The sequence below is a fragment of the Phasianus colchicus genome, chromosome 2, assembly GCF_987193195.1.
Source record: "Phasianus colchicus chromosome 2, bPhaCol1.hap1.1, whole genome shotgun sequence".
Taxonomy (NCBI): domain Eukaryota; kingdom Metazoa; phylum Chordata; class Aves; order Galliformes; family Phasianidae; genus Phasianus; species Phasianus colchicus.
This window is the reverse complement of record NC_143437.1, coordinates 60,693,955-60,716,197: the sequence shown is the minus strand read 5'-3', so window position 1 is coordinate 60,716,197 and position 22,243 is coordinate 60,693,955. Positions and strand designations below refer to the sequence as shown.

The following is a 22,243-nucleotide window of genomic DNA, read 5'->3' as shown; positions in this document are numbered from 1 at the left end:
GGAGGAGATTACTGAACTTGCCTCTCAGGAACTCAACATTATCTACCAGTCAAGACTAATGTTTATAATAACAAAACAAACAAACAAACAAAGCAACAAACCCTCAGCTTTTGAAATTAGCATATGGTGCCTGAAGATTCTTTTAAATAGCATATGTAAAAGTTTTGGTATGTTCAGCATTTCATCTACACAGGAGAAGTATCTACATTCAAAATATTTGAGCTGAATAATTGAAGGAATAACGGCAGTTGGCGTTAAATACAAACATCCATCCATGCTACATTTTCTCCATTTTTATTATGTGAGTGATTTGTATTAATGCTGTAGTATACAGTCAAGGAACATTAGTGCCTTAATCACTTCAACTCTAGAATCAAGGTATAAAGTTCCATATTCAAAGTGACTATGCTGTACCTCAATAAAATAAAGCCTATCTTAAATATGACTTATCCTCAAACTGAAGAAAAAATAATTTCAATAGAAAATAAAATATTTTAACCAATAATATATTACTATGAATAGGATTTACATTCAATATTAATTCATGTCCAATACTAATACAATATTGATATTTGATATTAATATTAAAAGTAAAGTGGACATCTAAAAGAAATAAACATCATGTGGAGCTATGAAAATAATTGGTATTTCTAAAGGCAGGCTTATACCAATTATGAAAAAAACACAATCATTAAGTTTTTAAATGCAGTGTGTCATTACTACATACTCCTACTCATAGTACATTTGTATCATGTAAAGCACGTTCAATCTGCAAAGAAATATTCATTTCTTTTCTGTTTTTAAATCTATCTGAAAAGCCAGCACATATATATTTTAAAGCAAAATATAGCCTCTAAACAGAGGTTTGTTTTGAGATGTAACAACAAAGAAAAATACAAACAAAAAAAACCCAACACAAAACAACACAAACAGCAACAAAAAATAAACACAGAAGATTTTCATTTTTTGCCCTTTTTCCAAAAATACTGATGTAATGTCATGACAATTTCATAAGCAGTTCTGTTCAGTCAAAATCTGTACTTCAAAGCACAGACCAGTTGCCTGAAATCAGGGACCCAGCTTCTACATCATTATATAAGGCACACTTGAATGTATTTATTACATAATGAGCCTTATATCAAATTATCTTTGGTGCTTTACAGACACATTGTATATATGACATGAGAGTCAATGGAATATTTCATGCTTTGGGTTGCTGTGGCCAAACAACAAGCTGTGAATATGAATTTTCCAGCAATATGAATACATGGTGCAGAGAGAGTGGGTTGGCACTAAGTAGTTCATTATCTGGATAAACCTTATTGTGTCCTAGCTTAGGTGGCAATCCTATGAAAAGCCAAGGAGAAGAAGAAGCAAAAAGTGAGAGGACAGAAATTTGGAACTTATTGGTTTGGCTGACTCAGTGAGCATAATCTTAACAACAACTGTGGCCTTTGTTTTGTGTAGCGCAAGCACTGTTTGGAGTATCCAATTCTGTACAGGTATTTTAGAACTCATTCTGTGAAAGAAGAGTTTTGGTTGGTTTTGTAGGGTTTTCAGTTTTTCTTTTGCTTAGGAGTGCTTCCTGAAAACTGAAAGTAATGTACTTCTACTTTAGTGATACAGAGGCAATTGTTTTTCCCTCTGGTTGTCAGATCTTATGAGATCACAGAACAGTACGACATTAGCAAACCTTGGCAAGTATTTTTGCAAAATATAACATTTTTCAGTTGCTTAGTTTTGTTTCCTGTTTTTCAAACTGTAAATATCAAGGAAGTTCAGGAGAGCTTCTTTATAATAGTGTTACTACCAAAAGCACTTGAGAAGAAGCACATTATCACAAAGTACATTAGAAAAGAAAAAGTCAGTAAGTAGCAATACTGCATGTCAAGCAGCACTTCTGTGAAATAGGAGGTATGATACTTCAAGTGATTCTTCCTCTGATATTATACTGGAATGAAATGAAACATTTAATTGCATGAGCCATAAACTTCATATCTAAATCTTTTCTTTTTGTCTTATATTATTATTGATTTCAATTTTATTTATTTATTTTGCTATCAGGTAGTTAGTATGATGCTAATGATACTGTCAACTCTAAGTGTATTATGCGTTAGCCAGGATATTTGTCATTACTTTTATCTATAAAGTTTTTTTTTGTGCTTGTGTGTAAAGGAATGTACAAAATGTTTTCATTTAGGAAATTTCTGCAAGTACTATATTATTTTTCTAACATTCATGAAATAGAGATTTGATTTAGTTTGGTATTTTATCTTAGTAAAATCTGAAGATTTTAAAAAATGGCTTTTCTCTTTTATGAAAAATGGCAAAGTTATGTATAAACTGCTCTTAAAACCATATACAGGCTTTTTTTGTTCATTACTGGTAGTACAATCCTGGACATCCCATGAGCAGGTGGGAGACGGCAGAGAAACTGATCTTGCATACTTAGTTTTCCCTAAACCAGACTCTTTCCTAAAAAGTGCCAACAGTCCTGAAAAGCATCCAAACTGGCACATTTACTGTGGTATATTTTAATCTTCAGTAGCAAGGTGGACAGTCAGAAACAGTGGCCCTCTGCCATCTCCCAGGAGATAAGAAGTGACATTCTATTCTGATTTGTATATCTATGTGTGCACATGTGTGTACGTTATGCTCTAATGCAGATACGTACAAGAAGGTTTTTTAAAAAAATTCTATTGCGGATGCACACAGATCAGGAAAAAGTTTAAATAAATAACATTTCAAGTGCTTTTCTTATTCTCGGGTATATATAACATCAAACAACCAATGTGATTTTGATTGTGTTCTGTAGCTGCAAAAAAAAGGTGGTTTCTGTACTGTTTAGTTTTGCCACAAGTATTTTAATGAATCTAGTTAAAGCCTACTGTTGTCATATTCTGTGCAGTGTCTAGAATACTTAAATCCTCAGAGCAAAATGTTAGGTTGGTGTTACAGTCATGTCATCTTTGCTTTATAGGCTGTGTGCCTGTTATTTTCCCTCTCAGTCCTTTATAGCTTGTTGGCTAATTAAAACCAAATGAGATAGAGTGATAAGATATCCTTTCAATTAGAATACTGTAAGCATAAACCACTGCCAGACGTAGAAAAGGTTCCTTTAGACTCTCACTGAGAGCACTCACTCATTGTAATATGAGCTGAATCATGTTTTTAGATCGGAGATAATTCACACAAGAATGTTTCACACTACACCAATCAAAATTTTTCAAGTTGCTCCCCAGAATTACTTGTTCCGCTACATCTGACTACTGCTTCACTGACTGGATCAGTGTTGGGAAATCCACAGTCAATTTCACTACCACCATACAGTTCAAATTATAAAGATGATGAACTGAACCAATGTATTTCTTTCTGGAATAAGAACACACCAGGAAAATACCTTTGGTGAAATCATGTCACATACACTTGCTTATATTGGCATTTTTCAGGGGATAAAAAAACAACTTTTCTGAGGAGGAAGTTCATTTTCTGCGTATTTCTGTATCATTACCTTTGTATTGTAAATCTCCTACCATGTGGGGAAATACTTGGGAAAAACATTTTGCGAAGAGGAAATAGAAAAGAAGTCTAGAAAAAATGTAAATGTTTTCAGCTCAATCTATTGAATTTCCAGATTTTCTACATGAACAGAAAGTGATAACTGAAGAGGGAAGTCTTCACTACTGAGAAATGTCTCAGTATTTCTCAGTATGTCTCAGAAGCCCATGGAGCCCTTTCTTGAAGAATCACATTATATCTGTACAAAATGTTTATACTGAAGCCTAAGGATGAAACTGCCTCTGGGAAAAGAGGTAGATACTTTTCCTCTCCCAAGTCTGAAATGTACCTCTGGTTTCTACAAATGTTGTGATAATCGAGAGAAGAGGAACTGTCATAAGGAGTAAATGAAAAGAAAGCAGATTTTTGGTGTTTGTCCTGTCAACCTGGCAAATCTCTTCTCAGTTGGAGGAAAACATCTCACAAGGACTGAAATCATATGTAAATGTAAATATGGCTGCTCAAGTCAATACTGCTAAAGTGCATGTTTATGTAAATGAAGAGTCGATTTGGTAACTCCTACAAAAACAACACTGAGAGCTTTTGTTGCACGACAATGGGAAGGTGCAGGTCTTGTGTGCAGTTTCTCACCAGAGGTAGCACAGCCATAGTACATAGTCCGGATTTATTCATAGACCACAGTGCCTAATTTCCCCTTGGAATAAAAATCTTTCTGATTCAAAATCCTTAATAAGAAAATTAGGCCAATCCTACAGTACTGACTAGGGAATTGCCTATGTTCAAAACTGATGTGTCACACTTACTCCCTGAAATACACACATCACAAAAAAAACACAACAAAACAACAAAACAAAACGCTGTGAGGAGAATCAGTTCTTAATGCTCTTTAGTAGTACTACTTGTTTTAGGAACAAGTGGAACAAATTAATGTCGCTCTAGTCTCAGGAGTTCTGGCATGGGCCTTCAGATTGACGCTCAGCTGACAAAAAGATAATTTAAAAATATAATGTAATTCTTTAATCACAGACAAAAAGCTAGCATCTGCCAGTATATCTTTACCTATGATAAACCTGATAAACCTTAAACCGTTTTTCCTTTCAAATAGGGATCTGAGGTGTACTTCCATCCTTTTGAGGCTAAAATGACTAAGCACTTCAGGCATAAGTATTTCCAATCAATCCCCAGTAGTTACAGGAACACTGTATTAGATTTAGAAAAATCCTGTGCTGAACTGCATCTATCTGAACAAGGAGCACTTTCAGGGTATTATCTCTATATTATTCAAGGTGAACTTCTCAAAGGAGGACAAGTTATTGCACCTGCAGAACAGTGCATGCCCTTCAACTACAGCAAGAAGTAATTCAATTTTGCCTAATCTTCTCTCACTTTATGGTAAAAAGTCAAATGACTCAGGATACTCTGGAGAGTGTCGATAATTTGGGTAATTCTAAGTCATTACTCTTTGCTCATGCTTCAACTTGTTCGTAATGCATCTTCTTTTGACAAGACAATGATATCTTCAAGATCTGTAACCCACTGAAAATTAAAGAATATTTCAGAAAAGAAAGAAAAATGCAATAAATTGTAGTTCAAGATTTTACCTGTCACTAGGTAAACATGATATGCAGTTTAGATTAGTAAATTGATTAAAAACAAAAACAAACAACAACAACAACAACAACAACAAAAAACCACTAGATTATAAAATTTAAGGCACCAAATCCTAAAGAAATATATGTAAGTGAAAGATACTGAACTTAGAACAGAAGCTGTAAGAGTAGTGCCTGACTTGGAGCTTAGTACTGATGTTGACTGTCCAATAAGAAAAGAGTAGAAGGAGGTTTCTGAATGACTGAAAGATTTTGTGTATTTGTTCTCAAAGTGTGACTCAAAAGACATACAAGTGGTTAAATATTTTGAAAGCCTTCTATGACTAACTAAACTAGGTCATGGATCTTTTTTAAGGGGTATCTAAAGAGACAGAATCATGCAGGAGGACATCAACAGAAGGTGCTAGAAGTGTGCAGCTCTGACAGCCAGTAAAATGCTGGAAGCTGTCTAGAGCATGTCTGAAATAAAATCAGCAACTAATATTTCTGAAACACATAAATCTCCAAGAAGCTGCCATATGAGGGAAAACTCATTATGTCATTTGTGGCACTGCAGAGTGAGCTAGTGCTGACCACTGGTAATAGCTTGTTTTGTACTTCTGATACTGCACCGCAACATGTTGATACAGAGACATATTTGTAGTTGATGTAGACCTGTATGATATAAAAAAATTCATACCTAAGAAAGGTCAGGGTGAAGGATATTATTTACACTCTCTATATCCTTACTAAAATAGTACTTCAAAATTCAGACATTATAAACCCCATATGTAATATAATTATATATATAATATAATCATAAGTGTTATATAAAACTCTAATCCACCTTACCTCTTTTGACTACACCCCTTCTCTGAAAATAAAATTTTATTTTCCTTATGGCCTCAATGGGCAAGGTGAGGCACATTTATTCCCTTTCTATCCAAATGAAGGTGATACCAATTACCAAAGATGAATGTCTGAGAAGGTAATTGTATACACAGTGTATGTGATAGTCTGGATTCAACACAGCTTGAACACATGACTCAAGAGAGACTGAAAGATATGCTAAATGCTTTGAAATTGGGTCCAATTCATTATGAAAGAGAAATTAATCATAAAACAAATTCAGGGCTATGAAATCTCACCAGCCACAGAATAAACACCCTTCAAATGCCACTTTCCTTTAAAAAAAAGTGGACATCTAATCCTTTTAATTCTCATTTGTATTTAAATAGCGTTTAATTTTGATGCTTTCCATTGTTACTTCAGTGTACTAAAGTACCAAGTCATTTCTTTTTTTTTTTTTTTTTTTTTTTTGTAGTTATCTTGCTCCCCCTGCCTTACTCTTGAAGTAATGCTATCTTAGTGTTAGCATTACAGTAAATTTCTGCACTGCAGTACTTAATAATGTCTTGGAATAGTCAAAGAAACAAAGATGCATTTTTAAGTATACTTTTACTATAATATAACTATAGTGTGAGCAGAAGGATAGGAAATTATTTTAAAACTATCTGATATTGAAATGCAGCATTCTGTAAGGAAAGTTTTGATGCAACAGTAATATGCCAGGCTAGGAGACTGGGTATCTCATAATCCTAGTAAAACTAGGAAAAAGTAGTAAAAAATATCCTCAGTTCTAGGTAACTTACTCAAGTTTTTAAAAATGGAGGGACAAAAACAGGATTTCAGATTAGAAGGCTTAGTGTAAGATAAGTTACTTCATGCTTCATTTAAATAAATCTAGTATGCGAAAATCCAAAGTAATAAAGTAAAATCTTCTAATGTTGGAAAATTCTTCCCTCATTCTGATATAAATCAAGAATTCATTTTTCCAATACCATTATGAGTAGGATAATGACCCCGCTTACATGATTAAGTGGACAATATAAGACCTTTTGGTTTGCAATACCTTCTTAGACTTGAGTGGGGATGCAAATAGTAGTAGGCTGGAAGGATTTGTAGAATTTATTGACATCCACCTAGTAGATTTTTGTGAATATTAAGAAATGGTTGAGTGGCAGACTACAATAGCTGCAAGGTATTAACTGCTGAGAGTATGACACATTCCTTGCAGACAAGGAGCAGAGTCAACTGTTAGGCTTCACTAATGGACCAGAAGAAACAGCCTGGGACAAATAGGTGAGGATCAAGTCCCAGCATCTTCAGTTTAGTAGGAAATGGAGATTAGATAATTTCTGTCTACTGTGCAAAGATAGCCAAACCTGTAACTCTACCTTTAAGACCATAAAGAAACCAAACAAATCAGAGAAGAGGTTATATTTAGCTACCTCAAAAGTTAAGGTGAGAGTGAGGAAGAATTGTGCTAATCTGGACCAAAAGAAAACTTCTGCTGTTCAAAAGGAATCCTATATAATGGGTTTTTTTGTTTTGTTTTGTTTTTTGTTTTGTTTTTCCCCTTTCTTCTTACCAATAGTGAAGAAATCAGAGGCATAATAAAATAATAATAATTCTAGTACAACTGATGGAGTGAGTTTGAGAGACTGGATGCAGCCCTGTCTGAGCCCTCTCTGTCATACTGATTTTATTCTTTCTGAATACCAACTGAATTTCACTGTTTTTCTGGGGTAAAAGGTGCTCAAATTATGAACCCAAGGGGAGTAATGAATAAGATTTTTTGAATGTGTTTGAAGAGGAAGACAGGACAAATTAGCCATTAAAAACCAACAATTAGGCAATTATGCAACAGTACAAAATTTCTTAAATACAGTGTAAGACCAAATTAAAAATTGCAAGCTCATTCCAGGGAAATTCTTAGCTGCAATCAGGACTTAAGTTTTTATAATGGTGGAAAGAGTTGGGTTTGATTTTAAACCAGGCAAATCATGAGGGAGAAACACAGACACTGACAGTAAGAGAATCTGCAGCAATGTTGTATGTAACATTGGGTATTTCATGGTGGGCATATGCAGAATCTAGCTAGGAGAGTACATGGGGCTTGGTGGTTTTGAAGTTCCTTGCTGCCCACCAGGAAACCCAGCAACCTCTCTGTTCTTACCAAACAGTTCCCTGTGTCTCTTAGGCATGTTTCGCACACTTCTATCCCTTCCTGTCACTGCTTTGTACTTGCTCTCTTCATGGTGTCAAGCAGATCCAGCAGACACAGAATGTTGCAATAGTGTGAATAGTGGTGCACCTGTGAACCACTGCTGGCACCTGAACTGCTAGTCTGGCCATGTGTTAGTGATAACTGGGGTCTGAGATGTGCACTGTGGTGTGGGAGCTTTTCTCAGTTTCACTTAGACGATCAAAATTTCCCACTGGTAGAATATCGCAGGTGCTAAGCACCTACACACCTGGCCTGCAGAGATGGGTATGGGGTAGGAAATCACTTGAAAGCAATCTGAGCCCTTCTTCAGGGAAGAACTCTAGACATATATTTTGTGAAGTGGGGTCACTCTTAGGCCTACTGGAACATGGTGAAAGAACAGGAAAGAGCAGCAGAGTTTGGATTGGGATTGTAATAAGACAACACAGGTAGAGAAGAGTAATGTCATGAAAAATCCTCAACTCTTCTTTCTTCCTGTAGGATAACAGCACTTGCCCAGGGAAGCGGTGGAGTTACCATCCCTAATGGTGTTCCAGAAATGTGTAGATGAGGCACTGAGGGACATGATTTAGTGCATGGTAGGGATGATTGGACTAGTGGTCTTGGAGGACTTTTCCAACCTTAATGATTCTACAAAACTATTTTTCTTTGAAGTCCAGCTCAGCTTCAGAGAGGAAATTTTCCCAGTTAGATGTAAGTACATTTGAAAACATCCACTTTGAATATTAATTAACAGATACTCATTGAGGTTGGGTTCCCATAGTGCACATCAGTTTCTAGACTGAGAAGTTCTCATAGACTTCAAAATTCCACAGTAATTTTATCTGCTTTGTCCGTACAAAAAAAAAAAAAAAAAAAAAAAAAAAAAAAAAAAAAAAAATTAAAAAAAAGCTAAAAATAGTGCACAGTGTGTTAGGCAGGGATTTCTTTAGCAGTGATATTAAGATCAAGAACATATGTGGTGTAGAAGCACTGAAGATGACCAGCTGTGCTCTCAGTCTGTGCTGTCAGTCTGTTAACAGGAATAAACCTTCAGCTTTAGGCATTCTGGGGTACAGGTTGCAAAGTAATAAGATATGTGGAAGAAATTGAAATATGAAATTGGATAATGTATTTAATTTACTGTACTAATAGGCAGCAGTCTAGTTAAAATTGCCAAACAAGCATATTTAATATTTGCTGTGGTGATTTATCCTGGGGATAAATTAATTTTCAGAGAACAGTTACATCTGGGGAGGGGAAGAATAAAGTAAAAGTCAAAAAAAAACTACTGCTTTGTCCCATTTTTGAGGAAGATGAGATATTTAGAACTGTATCAGAACAGACAAATCCATTTAATTTTTCCATAATAAGCCATGTCAGTATTTCCTCTTTTCCTTATCACAAGCAGATTGCTGCAATCGCCATTCTTGCCAAGAAACAGACTCATTGGAATATTTTTCAAAAATGAACACAAATATTGGATGCATGCAGGTGGAATAAATTATTACAAGCATATGGTTCTAATGTAATTATTTCTGCAGTGTACTGTTGAGACATCTAAGTGTCCAGCCATATAATACACCGTGGCAACAAAGCTGCTTTAAGAAATTATCATGGACATAAATGTTTGTTGAGTCAGTCTTAGTGAAATGATACAGACAGAATACCCTGTGCCACGCACACATTTCTAAGTCATTTTTTTAACTAGCCCATAGCAATGATGTGGTTTACACTGTTTAGCCAGTCTGTATCAGCTGCATTTCAAGTCTGAAAATCATTTTGCAATAGAGACAATCAAAATGTTACTGGCTGGCATTGACCCTTGTCCAGTTCCCAGTCTCCTCTACCAATGTAAATTATCACTCTCTTATTTGATAAATGTGTGAAGTAGATTAATGAAAAGGTTGGAACTAGAGAAAGATAGTTAGAGAACAGTCTTAAAAAAAAAAATAAAAAAAAAAAAGGAAAAAGAACACAGATCAACATAAGATCCGTAAAGCAACTTACAGTGAGAACTGCTAGAGGCAAGAAGAAGCAGTGAGAGCAGACAGGCCAGGGAGACAGCACTTTGCCTGGACTGTCACAATAATTTAGATCAAACTGACAAATAAACAAACAAAAAAATCCAACAAAACCAAAACAGTGTATTTTCTATAATCCAGCAGATGGTGCTATGATGCAATAAACTGGTTAAAAAATGTACAAGAAATATGAGAAAAGTGAACCTTTTTCTCCTTTACCTGGTGCTGCTGCTTTTTTAGTGGCTGGAGAAGCTACAGGGGCTTTTGCTGGCTCTGAAAAACAAACCAAACAAAACAAATTAAAACAATCGCTACAAAGTGTTATAAAAAACAGAAATGTGAGGAAAGGCTTCCAGTGAGGTACATACAGCCCGTAGTAATTTCCTCACTGAAGAGTCAGACAAAGAGATTACCCAAAGAGAAGAGAGCGGAGCTGCTTTCAAGTAACTCAAAGGCATCAACAAAATGGGCAGGAGGAGTAAGTTCTTGTCATAAGACACTGAATCCCTTCTTTTATCTGGTTCTACTGAATTATTTCTTATTTACTGGCAAAGCACAGTGGCAGGTACCTAAGGCTTTGGGCCTGGCTTCCCCACCCAGGCAGCTGCTGGGAGCTGAGAGCATCCATGTCTGGTCTTGCAGCTGTGAGAGCAGGGGCTCCTGAAACAGCCTGCAGCAGCTGGTGAGTATCTGCCATTGGCAGAGTTGCAGATACAGAGTGGCACCTCCTTGGTTCCCACAGCTACTCTAAGTGCTATCCATTCCCCTAATCCAAATCTCTCCCTGATGGAAAAACAACAGTGACAATTGCACTACCTCTGTAAAGTACGTCCACATAGGCATGGCATGGAGAAATCTTGAACATGAGGAACATGAGGGAACAATTCCATGTGGTTTGGTACTGCATTTGAAAGAATAACTGCCTGGTTCTCCTAGTAGGGTAGTAGGGCTACTCATGCTTGTTTGTTGTTCTCATAAAACATTTGTATTATCTTCTCTTTGTTGAGGTAGAACATTTCCTTGCGGAAAGAAGGCCCAAAAGGGAGCACAGCACATAGATTCCCAAAGCAGACATGAAGATTCTTAATCCTGTATAGAAGAACCTGAAATGCCTTCTAGATTTATTTGCTCTTTAGTGGTGTTTAATTAATTCTTTTTATCCTCAGGAACTGATAAAATAAACTGTACTTAAACCAGTATAAAATAACAATTTTCTATACGTTAACTCCAGATTTTTATATCAACCAGAAGATCCTCTAACTTAAAATTCGTATTTCCATATTGTGAGAGGAATTAATTAATAATTTCCATCACAATCTGAATTACTGAATGTCAAAAAAATGTTAGTTAATCCTTCACATCTGTCAAGAGTTATTACCAAGAAAAGGAATGTGATTATCAGGAATGCAATTTTGAGTTATTCCCCTCCAGTCTTTTGAGAACTTCATAGAAGATGCATCAGATTGTCTTGTGAAACAAAATATGAAAACAAAATATAGTTTTGCATGTGTGAGATTGTTTTGTTGCCATCCATTTAAAAGTCTGCAGCAGATAATTACATCCTAACTTATTTATTATCATAGTGTTGTAACTACTTGGGGTGCTCACTCCTCCTTCAGAGGAATATGTAGAAAACCCTGAAGAATTGTCCTAAGGATTACTTTCCTGAGTACCTGGTCCTGAAGAAGAAATAGGAGATATAGTGTGTGTGTTGCACAATCGTCTAGGTGGATTTCATAGAGAACTGCAGGACTCCTGCACCTATTCCTTCTGAGTTCTCAGCTAGAACTTGCTGACCAACAAGACTTGATTTTGGTTTTTCATAACATCTGTGAAACAAATTAAGTTATATTCCTTTTGCTCTGACATTTTTTTTATTTTAATTAACATTTGAAATACTTTGTTTTGGAGCTTTTCAACAGTAAGTTTTGTATATTACTTATTTACATTTTCAGTAATGTTGAAACAAAATACCAAATGTTTTCAACTTTTTTATTATTTGAAAGTATATCCTCTTTAGTTCATAATTATTTCAGTGCTAGGATTTTGCCTATTTATATGACAAATTTTCAGATGAAATGAGAATGGTAGGGGATTCTTCTGCCATACAGGCTAGGAATATTGTATTAAGTATTGTATATAGCATCTGGAGTTAGTGCATTCTTTAATCATGAACTCGTAAGAGCTTTCAAAGTCCCGTAGTTGCTGAGCAGAGATAAGAGCAGATGAAATCTTGTCTATGTACCAGTATAAATATGTCATACTATTATTACTGTACTGAGGCATTGATGCTTACAGTTTTGTTGAAGAAAAAGATCTAACTATTCCCTTGTTAACAATGCCATGTTCCCAGAGCAATTCTGTTCTTTATGCAGAAGAGCCCAGCCCCTACCTCTCGTCTGCCTTAGAAGTTCCCTTTCCATATCTGTGATAACTAGATATGCAGGCAGGACTGTGGTTTTGCATTTGTGAAGATAAATTTGATGATCCTTTGGCACACCAGACTTTCAGACTTTTCAGCCCATTTACCAAACTTGCTGCCACTGAGAGCATGTTCATCTGAGAACTCATTTGACATATCCTTTCCCATGAAATCTTTGTTTTCAAAGACAGTGATAGAAAGGAGAGGAAGCCAAAACTGTCAGTCACAAAGAGAAATGTGAAAACAGAAGCAGCATAAGAATGGTTTTAGATAGCAGGAGGCAACTGAAAACTAGACACGTAATTTTTCAATTATAAATGATGTAGCTACTACATTATTTGTGATTTCTACAATTCAATAACAACTATTGTGGATTATTGAAATGTGCTCTTTGAAACTGTATGACACGTAAAAGAGATCATAACCTAATGCACAAGTAGCATCTTACTTCTGAGTTCTTTGGTCACAGCAGCTTCTTTTTTATCTGTCAGAAGAAAAGAAAAAAAAAATGCATTAAAACATATATAGGTTAAAAGTATATAGGTGAACAGAAAATTTCAGTGCATGCTTTATTGCTGCAAAGTGCATTTGAATGATACAGTGAATCATTTATTTTCTGTTTCATAGTGAAGTTGTACTAATTTAAATACAAGTGTAAATGTAACAAATCATCTGTGTGAAGGCGTATATTTATTTTCAATTTCAGTTCAGTGAGATTCAATATATGGTCGAATTACCATGGCTTAATGTACTAAGTGAGCCATGGTTGTACACCACTTGCACATTCTCAGGTTTTAGAAATGTAAGGGAAGAACAGAGTTGAACAATTAAAAGCGTTAGTCTCCCTACCACTGTTGACACCATGCAATTGACACCTAGTTTGGAAGGCTCTGCTCGGTCCTATCCAAAACTAGTTGCCATATACTTCCCACATGTCATAACAAACTAAAGATTTAAATCTAAAGAGAGAAAGAATCTGATATGTCCCTCCAGTCCAGTCTGAAAGATTGCTGCTAGGATAGGAAAAAGAGATGCATGTAATGATGGTAGAGGATACTTCCTTGGGTGCTCATGAAGGGAAGTACATCCACTCTAATAATTAACAGGGTGCCTAGATATAAGCAGGATAGTGCTTTTGACCACAACATACAAGTGATAAATCAATTTTGCTCTTAAATACTAAAACAAGAAATACTTCAGGGCAGAAGCTGCCAAAACAAGTAACTTTCAAAACCAAGATTTGTATTATTGATCACAATATAAACTTACTTCAATTTCACAGCTCTCAAAATTGCTGTGAAATAGCTGATATGAGATAAAAAAATGCAAATGACTGCCAAGTATTCTAATAAAAAGTCTTCAAAAATTCAAGGAAAAACTCATTCCATTTTGGGTAATACGCTGCTCTGAACTGAAATGTTTCTAGGTTAATCCTCAGCTTCCACTAACTCTCTATGAAAGCATGTTTTGCAGGCATTACTTCAAAGTATGATAATTACCACATTCAGATGAAATTAATCATGAAGCAGCTTTCAGCCACGTTATCTGGCTAAGGAACCTATTGAAGCCTTAAAGAAGTGCCTATAGGTTGCCAGATATGGAAATCTTAAAAGGTGTATATTGCAGTGATATGAATCATTTATCACAATAATCTTCTGTTGCTGGAGGATATAAAAAAATAAATAAATTGGCAGCACCATTTACAATAGCAGACAGGATCTAAATAAAGCCCTCAAGCTCATTCTTTCCTTTTTTCATATAAGCCATCATTTATTAGGACAACATAATATATTCTCAAGACATAATTTATGTTAAAAGAATTAATGTGTTTTTTCCATTTTTTGAAATACAAAATATATAGTAAATTTTGTGTAAATATCTGGACAGCCTTTCTAGTAAGATCTTGACTTTTTTTTTTTTTTTTTTTGAGCAGAAAAATTAACAATTGCTGATTCCAATAATATTTGATAATAAAAAATGCAAATGTTTTTAGTCTTCTCTTCGTGCCAAGATGCGTAATCTTAGATTCCTAATGCCATACTTATGCAAGTAAGATTAAATGATTTATGGAAAATTGTCTAGAGAAGGTTTAATAGGACTCTGATCTATTTAGGGATTGTCTGATGGTATGTAATATTTACATCTAGGCATATCACACTAGAATTAAATAAATGACCTAGTTAAAAAGAATTGAATAATTGGTTGATCTCACAGGAGGCATAACTTATCATGACTTCTGAAGTCCCTAAAAGTAGTTGCTTGCTTGTAAGTCACAAATTGTAGATAACTAAGCAAGTAAAAGGTAATAAATAGCTGAACAATTAGTTATATTAGGGTAATTAAAATCAGGAAGCTTTTTGCCTTATTTGTTTTGCAAACGTCTTGGTGTTAACTTTTTAATTAAGAGACAGTATGTATGGTTGGGGAAGGAAGTTTATATTACAACAGGTTTTCATAGTAATTATTTTTTTTTCTTAAAAACAACTACAAAAGCAAAAAAATCTCTCTGGTATTTCTATTACCTGGTTAGTGGTTCTGTTTTTCAGGTGAATTATGAAGAGGAATTTCTGGAAAAAGTTATCTTATTTCAAACATCACTTCTAGGCATCGTATAAACATTACCCTAAACACATCTTTGCCAGTCAGCCTGGGATGCATAATCTCCAGAGCTTTAGGTCACTTTCTTTTTAAAGATTCACATCTGAAATCTTGCAACTGAGAAGGTATACATATGTCATGAAAATGATGCCTAAACTTATTGAAACCAAACTAACATCATTAAGACAATATCATGGTTTTATGTTTTTTGGTTTTCAGTATTCCGCATCAAAACATCATGTACTGGAATTAAAGTGTTAATGCTCCAATTCCAGGTACCTATCCCTATACATTACGGAAGTCATGGGATCTGACCCTTCCGGGTGGGGCGGTCTCTTGCTGCCTGGCAGTGGGTGCTGAGGGTGCTTTCCTAGCCGTTCCAAGCTTTTCAGGTTTGACTCAGTCTCAGGAACTCTCTCTCTCATATCTTATTTGATTTATTAGTCTCAATTTCAATTAGATTGTATTATATTGTGTTATCTTGCATTCCGATGTCATAATTAGTAAAATAAGTTTTCCTCCATAGATTGTTGCTGCTGTATTTTTTTTCCTCCCTTCCTTCCCATTTTGTGGGGCTGGGGGGTGGGAGGCAGGGGCTTTCTGCCCCCTGTCACAGGCATAGATTGATCTAGTTAACTCCGTGACAGACATACATAATTTACAAAGAGAAATATGGTTGCTCTAGTAACCTTGACTCGAAATGCAGTCAAAGACACTGGTATTGGTGACTGAACTTCTTGATACACAAAAGCAAGGAATTCACTTCTACTGCAGTGTAAAGCAATAAATAAATTTTAATAGACTATGGGGACTCACTGCAAGAGATGGATGAGACTTCACAATCCAATGCTTCTTGCACATTAGTGCCAAAATTCAGAGTACTCTATTTTTCAGGAGTTGCTGAAGACCCATTTTATATTTATGTCTTCTTGAAAGGTTTGCATAAATAATCCACTTACTCAGAGGTCCAAAAGCATTGGACAGCTCTAGACATTGGTTTTTTTTTTTGCAATAGGCTTTATGGGAACTGTGAGGTCATCGCTTGAACCAATGATTGAGCACCTGGTGAAGGGGCATAGCCAGCAGGTAGTAGCAATTCACCTTTGTGAGTGGAAGTCTTCCCTTTTCTAACCTCATTTAAAAGCTGGCAGCCACACTAGAAGCATCTTTTCTTGGAGATTGCTTTCCTTCGAGTGTTTGGGAAGCTTTGCTCCTTAGAAAGGGATATGCAGTTCATTCTTTATTACCAGATTGTGACCTCAACATTTCTCGGGTGATCCTAAAGTTGGTTTAAAGCAACTACATCTGCTGTTGCTTATCTTTATATGGGCTAAACGCTATAGCTAACAAAATCATTTGTTAGCTGTGGAGAACTGTGAAGCACCCTTTTCTGTTTGCAGTTATTCTAAGGAATTATTTGAAGACAGTTATAATGTTGTCTACGTTTTCAAAAAGTGAATATGATTCTACAAGGTCTGCACTTCTGAGATGAATAAACAGTATTTTATTTTACCTGCTCTTGAAGAACACTAAATAGTGAAAATCTTTTTTTATTAACGCCAAATATTTCAACAAACATGATCCAACTCTATTCTTATCTGTACAGAGTAAGTGGATCAGTTTTGAATTCAAGCTAGGAACGAGCATCTGGCAGCCAGCATAGATGTAGCTTGGTGAAACAGAAAAAGCAGTGCTCTATTCTTTTTCCTTTTAGCACATATCTATGTCTTTTCCTCAGGCCTCAATCAGTATTCTTTTGAAGTAAACTATCAGTACACAGTATTTGCAAATGATATCTAAACTACACACGAGGCAAGAAAAAAAACACATCCCTTTAAGAACATATTCCTTTAAGCTCACATAGCACCTTTCATGCCATTGAGTCCCTAGGAGGTTCATAATAAGCCATTAGACAAGGGTGCCCCAGCCCTCTACTACAGAGTATAACTGCTTGAGTTTAAACAAATCCTGAAAATACAGTATTTCAAACATTTTTCTGATATGATTTGTAGGTCTAAGGTTCAAAAAAACTTTTGGAGATTTTTAGCAGTAGATTTGCTATATAATGTCTATTGTACATTTGGGAATAGCAGTAGAAATTGAACAGCTTCGTTCAACCTGTAATCTCTCTATATAAACATCAGTTCCAGAAACTAAATGGCTTTCAAGTTTTACTCTCTGGAAAGGTTTCTCCGTGCTTTTTCTTTCCTGAAAACTTTCACTGATATATTTAATGGAATAAAAAAGTCCTAAATTAAAGGTATTCTTTAGATAAACTAATATTTCAAAGAAAATACATTGACAGCTTTGCTAATGCTTCACTGATTAAAATAGCTCCTAGAACCTTATCAAAGAATATGACAGTAATATCATATTTACAGACAGAAACTAATTTCAGCATCATTTAGCAACCACAGTGTCTGAATTAAACAGTAGATAATATCCTAATCAAACATCATGTAACTCAGCAGGTAAGATTCAGGATGCAAGACTTCTGAGGCTGATCTAAATGAAGCACCAAGATCCTGGGGGATTATTAGATACTTCTGAAAAACATGGTTCACTAAATCAAAAACTGAAGGAGGAACTCTCATCCTACACCTCATCTGTGAGTGATCAGCTGCCTATGATCACATACTAAAATGGATTTGTCAAACATTTGTTGGCTAACAGTCTATGCATACCCACAGAAGAAGTTTTATAATGAAGATGCCTCACACAATATGATCCATACAATAGTACCACCAGCTGACTCAAAGATTTCTAGTAAGTCTTACAGAAACTTGCTTGTCCTTGCTTGTTTTATATCATTTATTTTGATGTAGGTGTTCAATTACTTTTGTAATTAAAAATAGGAGAAGAGAAAGAATAGAAAAATGAGAGTAGAAATCTCAAGAACTGGGGATAATCATCTTGAAAAAATGATATTTTCCAAAGTGCTGTGTATCCACAGTAAAAATATTTTGGTCTTATTGACCAAAACAGAACTGAGAGCACACGTTAGAATTTTGGTTTTTGTTTCACAGATGCAGTACAATAGCAGAGTTTTGAGATAGTGCACCTCCAAAATGTGACAGCTAACACTCCCTTTGGAGTAAGGCTCACGAGAGGAAATTATGTTAGCAGGTGGCATTTGATCATTGAGAATTTCCATCATGTGAATGATATACATAATTAAAGTCTCTTAGAGACCAGTCTCAGTACAGTCTGCTCTCAAGTAGCAGATGTACCAGAATTCAAAAACAACTTATTATGTAGAAAGATTTGCAGTTAATGTGATTTAAGAGAAAGACACCCTAGATGGATGAGTATCATGAAGTTAATAATGAACAGCTATTGAACACATAGTAGTTAAAGAAGCATTTTAAAACCTTCAAATATATTGAGATGTATTATGGTTAAGCATTTCTTTTTCTTTTTTATTTATGGAAGTTATAAAATGTCTTTTTTCCCGACAAAATAGTATAAATTTCAAGTACAATTCTGACACTGAAAATTGTTTATTTCTGAACTTCCTCTTAAAACCGATAACTCCATTGCTTGCTAATTTATATATATTTGTTGACAATTTTAACTCAATTTTTATGGTATTAACAAAGTCACTATCATCTTAACCATATCTCGCAGTTTGGGGTTGTATTAATTTTTATTTTAATTTCAGTCACTTCTGAGAAAATGGATCCCTGGTATAGTAGCAATTTTTCAGAGTGTCTGAACTTTCTGTTTTAAAGTGTATGTTTTATGATAATGTTATTCAAAATTTATTATCACAGAGAATTAAAATAATATTGTTTTTTTCTTTTCAGTGGGATCAATAACTAGCAAGACTCTATCTAAATTGCACTTACTAAGAATCCTTTGTTAACATGCTTTTCTGAAATCCTAAATTTCGCTATTGGTATAAAATAACTGTTCAGAAATACCAATACTTCGCCCATGTGGAAGATTCTGTCTTTGTACTAGAACTTGGTTTTGTTCCCTTCTTTATTCACTGGGCAAGATACCAACATATGTTGTATGACAATTACTGAAACAGATTCTCCTTGACTCTCCAAAATGTTTTTGGTAAGTGTGAGAAATTCTAGCATCTTTGTAGTCTTCTTGACTGCTTTGTAAATGTACAAAAAACATATCTGAGTAATCATAGAATAGAATTATAGAATCATATTATGAGTAGTAGTAGACCTAATAGCTACCCCTTCTGCAGAGTTCAGGAAATGTTATATAGGGAGGTCAGTAAGTCTTGAGTCTCAGTTTGCAGGATTTGTGTTTAAACCTCTCCAGGCAGGACAGCAAGAGAGGGAAAAGTGCAGAAGACATTACTGTTTCCAGACAGAATCAAGAGGAAATGGAGCTGCTATCAGGTAAATTCAAGGTCTCTGAAGTGACACAAGACTAGATTATTAGAATGATAATGGAAAAAAAAAAGTGAGATAAAAAAGGGTTTGAAGAATTTAGGTTTATGAAAAAGCAGCTCATAAATATTCTTGGTGATAGCACTTCTTTAAAATTCTGACAGATCATTAAAATTTATTTCACAGATTGTTGTGGAAGGGGTAATTTTGTATTTTTGTCTCGGGTATTTAAAAAAAAATACATATTTAGCATAAAATAAATTGCTTTTAAGCACCTCTTAATGAATAATCAAATATTTCATCTCCTTTACTCTACATGAGAAACATATTTTCTTGAGAAAAGAATGTTAAGATATTATCCATTTATTTTAAATAAAGCCAACAGTTAAAACCTCGAATGTATCAGATAACCTAGAAGATAGAAGATAGTGGATAAATTATTTATAAATAGAATTTTGATCCTCATCTTTTATCATTACTGGCTTATTATCTAAACATAGCTAAACAGTAATTAAAAATATATATATATATATATAATTCAGAGTAGCTGGGTACCCGTATCCTTGTACCACCGTGTGTGAGAAAGGAGTCCTAATTTCACCTCAAAGAGATTTCTCAAGATTATTTGAAAAATTTTCCTTCAAAGACTCAAAAAATGTAGAGAGAGTCATAAGCAAACAAGTGATTCATCTGCATTTGTAGTAAGAAACATTCTGCACTTCGGGAACAGCCAACTTCCACTGTACCAGTGACTCATGGTTCCACTAATTACTGATTTCTCCTTTCTACTTTATAATTGCTGGAATGGATTCTGTTTCCCCCACTGCAATGCAGGTGCAGACATGTTCTATTGCATTCTGAATTCATCAGGAATGATTTAAAAAAGCAAAACTATAGAGCACGATATGAAAGCACAGTCATCCGTACACAGGAAGATGTTAAGTGCACTTAATTACACATGCTGCAGTCATTTAGGGAAAAAGTAATGATTTCTGTGTAGCATATGTAGGCAATAACATTAATTCCTAAAATTTCAGAATCAAATCTTTTCCTGGAATAAACTGGCATTTGAATTAGTGCAAATGTAACAGCTGAAAATTTTCTTCAAAATTTTTACCTTTTCTTGAAAAAAGATGGGGAATATACTCTCTGTACATCTTTCTTAAGAAAGATCTGCACCAATACTTCCTGAGTTAATCACAAGAGGGTATTTTTAGTCATATAGGCTTTGTTAAATGTATACATGCTATGCATCCTTCTGATGTATCTTTACTTGTTAACAGATTTCAATTTCTTCCATATTGATGGATATTGGGCTGCACAGATAGCATCTGTAGACATAAGATACAGATGTATTTTACTTTTGAACATGGATACAGTCAGCATCCTCAAGCTGAAGAAATGGAAATCTTGAATAATGTAATGTCCATACGTTCATCTTTATAGGTGGCACACTACCCTGGTTACACTCTCATAAGTGAAGCAAAATCTATGAGAAAGCAATCTCATGCAAAATCTACTGCAATCAAGCTAAAAATCAATTCACTTATAACCCAAGCTATGTATAGCTCTTCCACTTAAGAGCATCTGCCTGGTCTATTATACAAATCATCAAATAGTACTTCATCTGACTTAGTCTCTCAGAGTGACATATATGACAAAAGCACAAATTTGACTCTACTTCCTGAAAAACAGATAAAGAGAACAAGCAAGGCCATTGGGAACATTTATTGTGAGGTTAAACAACTTTGACTAGAAGTAAAGCACAAAGGATGCCATATTATAGATCATGGATACTGTTAGTCTATGAACTTTCCTCAGAGAAAAGCATCCAAGGGATTGAATTACACTTTGGAAAATGTGTCATGGAAGATTTTATCAAATATGTATTAATTAAAACCTAGTATAAAAAAACTAAGACTTAATTTCAGGGTCAAAATAATACAATTTTTTTGTTTAAAAATTGAAGTGAAAGAAAAGAAAAAAATCAGCCTTATCCAAAACGCCAAAGATTTCCACTGACTTTATTTAGATCTCCATGAAGCTTCAATTTTTCCTTTGAACAACAGCAGAAAATTGATAGCAGTATGTAGGTATGTCACCACCACCTGATGATGTGTCTGTGCATGGATGTTTCACATATAACAATTATCTTAAACATCAGGCCTGCTGACTCAGATGTACATCTTATTTTAAGGGAACAGATCTGTTTCCCTACATTTAAAAGATTAACTTTTTTGTTGTTTGAGGCATATTCTAATCCTGTTATTTCTGGATGTGACTGGAAAAATAAGAATTACATTAATCTCTCCAACATAAACCAACATAAACAGAGTTGATGCAGTAAATTAGATTCTTTAATTAAAGCTATGCTACCCATCTGCTTGCACGACACAGGTACTTCTTTGTACATATCTGAAAGTCCAAAAGCAAAATGATTTTTTGGTTACCTGTATGGTATTTAGATTGAATGTCACCCTCAAGTTTCATATGTATTCTGTTATCTAGATTTCTTGTATTGTCTTTCTCCAAAACCTTCTTTACAATGACACTGCAGAAAAGACACTAAAATGACATCTCTGCTTTACTCAAAGAATATTTTTGTGTTAATTCATCAAAAAGTGACTTTGTAGTTTAAATCCAAGCTTCCTTCTCTTTGTCTTTACTTACTGAAATTCTCACATTTC

General features: G+C 34.8%; 1 protein-coding gene across 1 annotated transcript in view; it reads right to left on the bottom strand.

Moving 5' to 3' along the window:
- TRDN (triadin) overlaps positions 1 to 22,243 on the bottom strand; it is a 203,019-nt gene that overhangs the window by 69,865 nt on the left and 110,911 nt on the right. Inside the window, exons 16-17 of the mRNA XM_090135836.1 lie at positions 13,052 to 13,087; positions 10,401 to 10,454 (exon numbers count right to left, since the gene is read on the bottom strand). Of these exons, the coding sequence (XP_089991962.1) occupies positions 10,401 to 10,454; positions 13,052 to 13,087 (90 nt within the window). The remainder of the gene's footprint in view (positions 1 to 10,400; positions 10,455 to 13,051; positions 13,088 to 22,243) is intronic.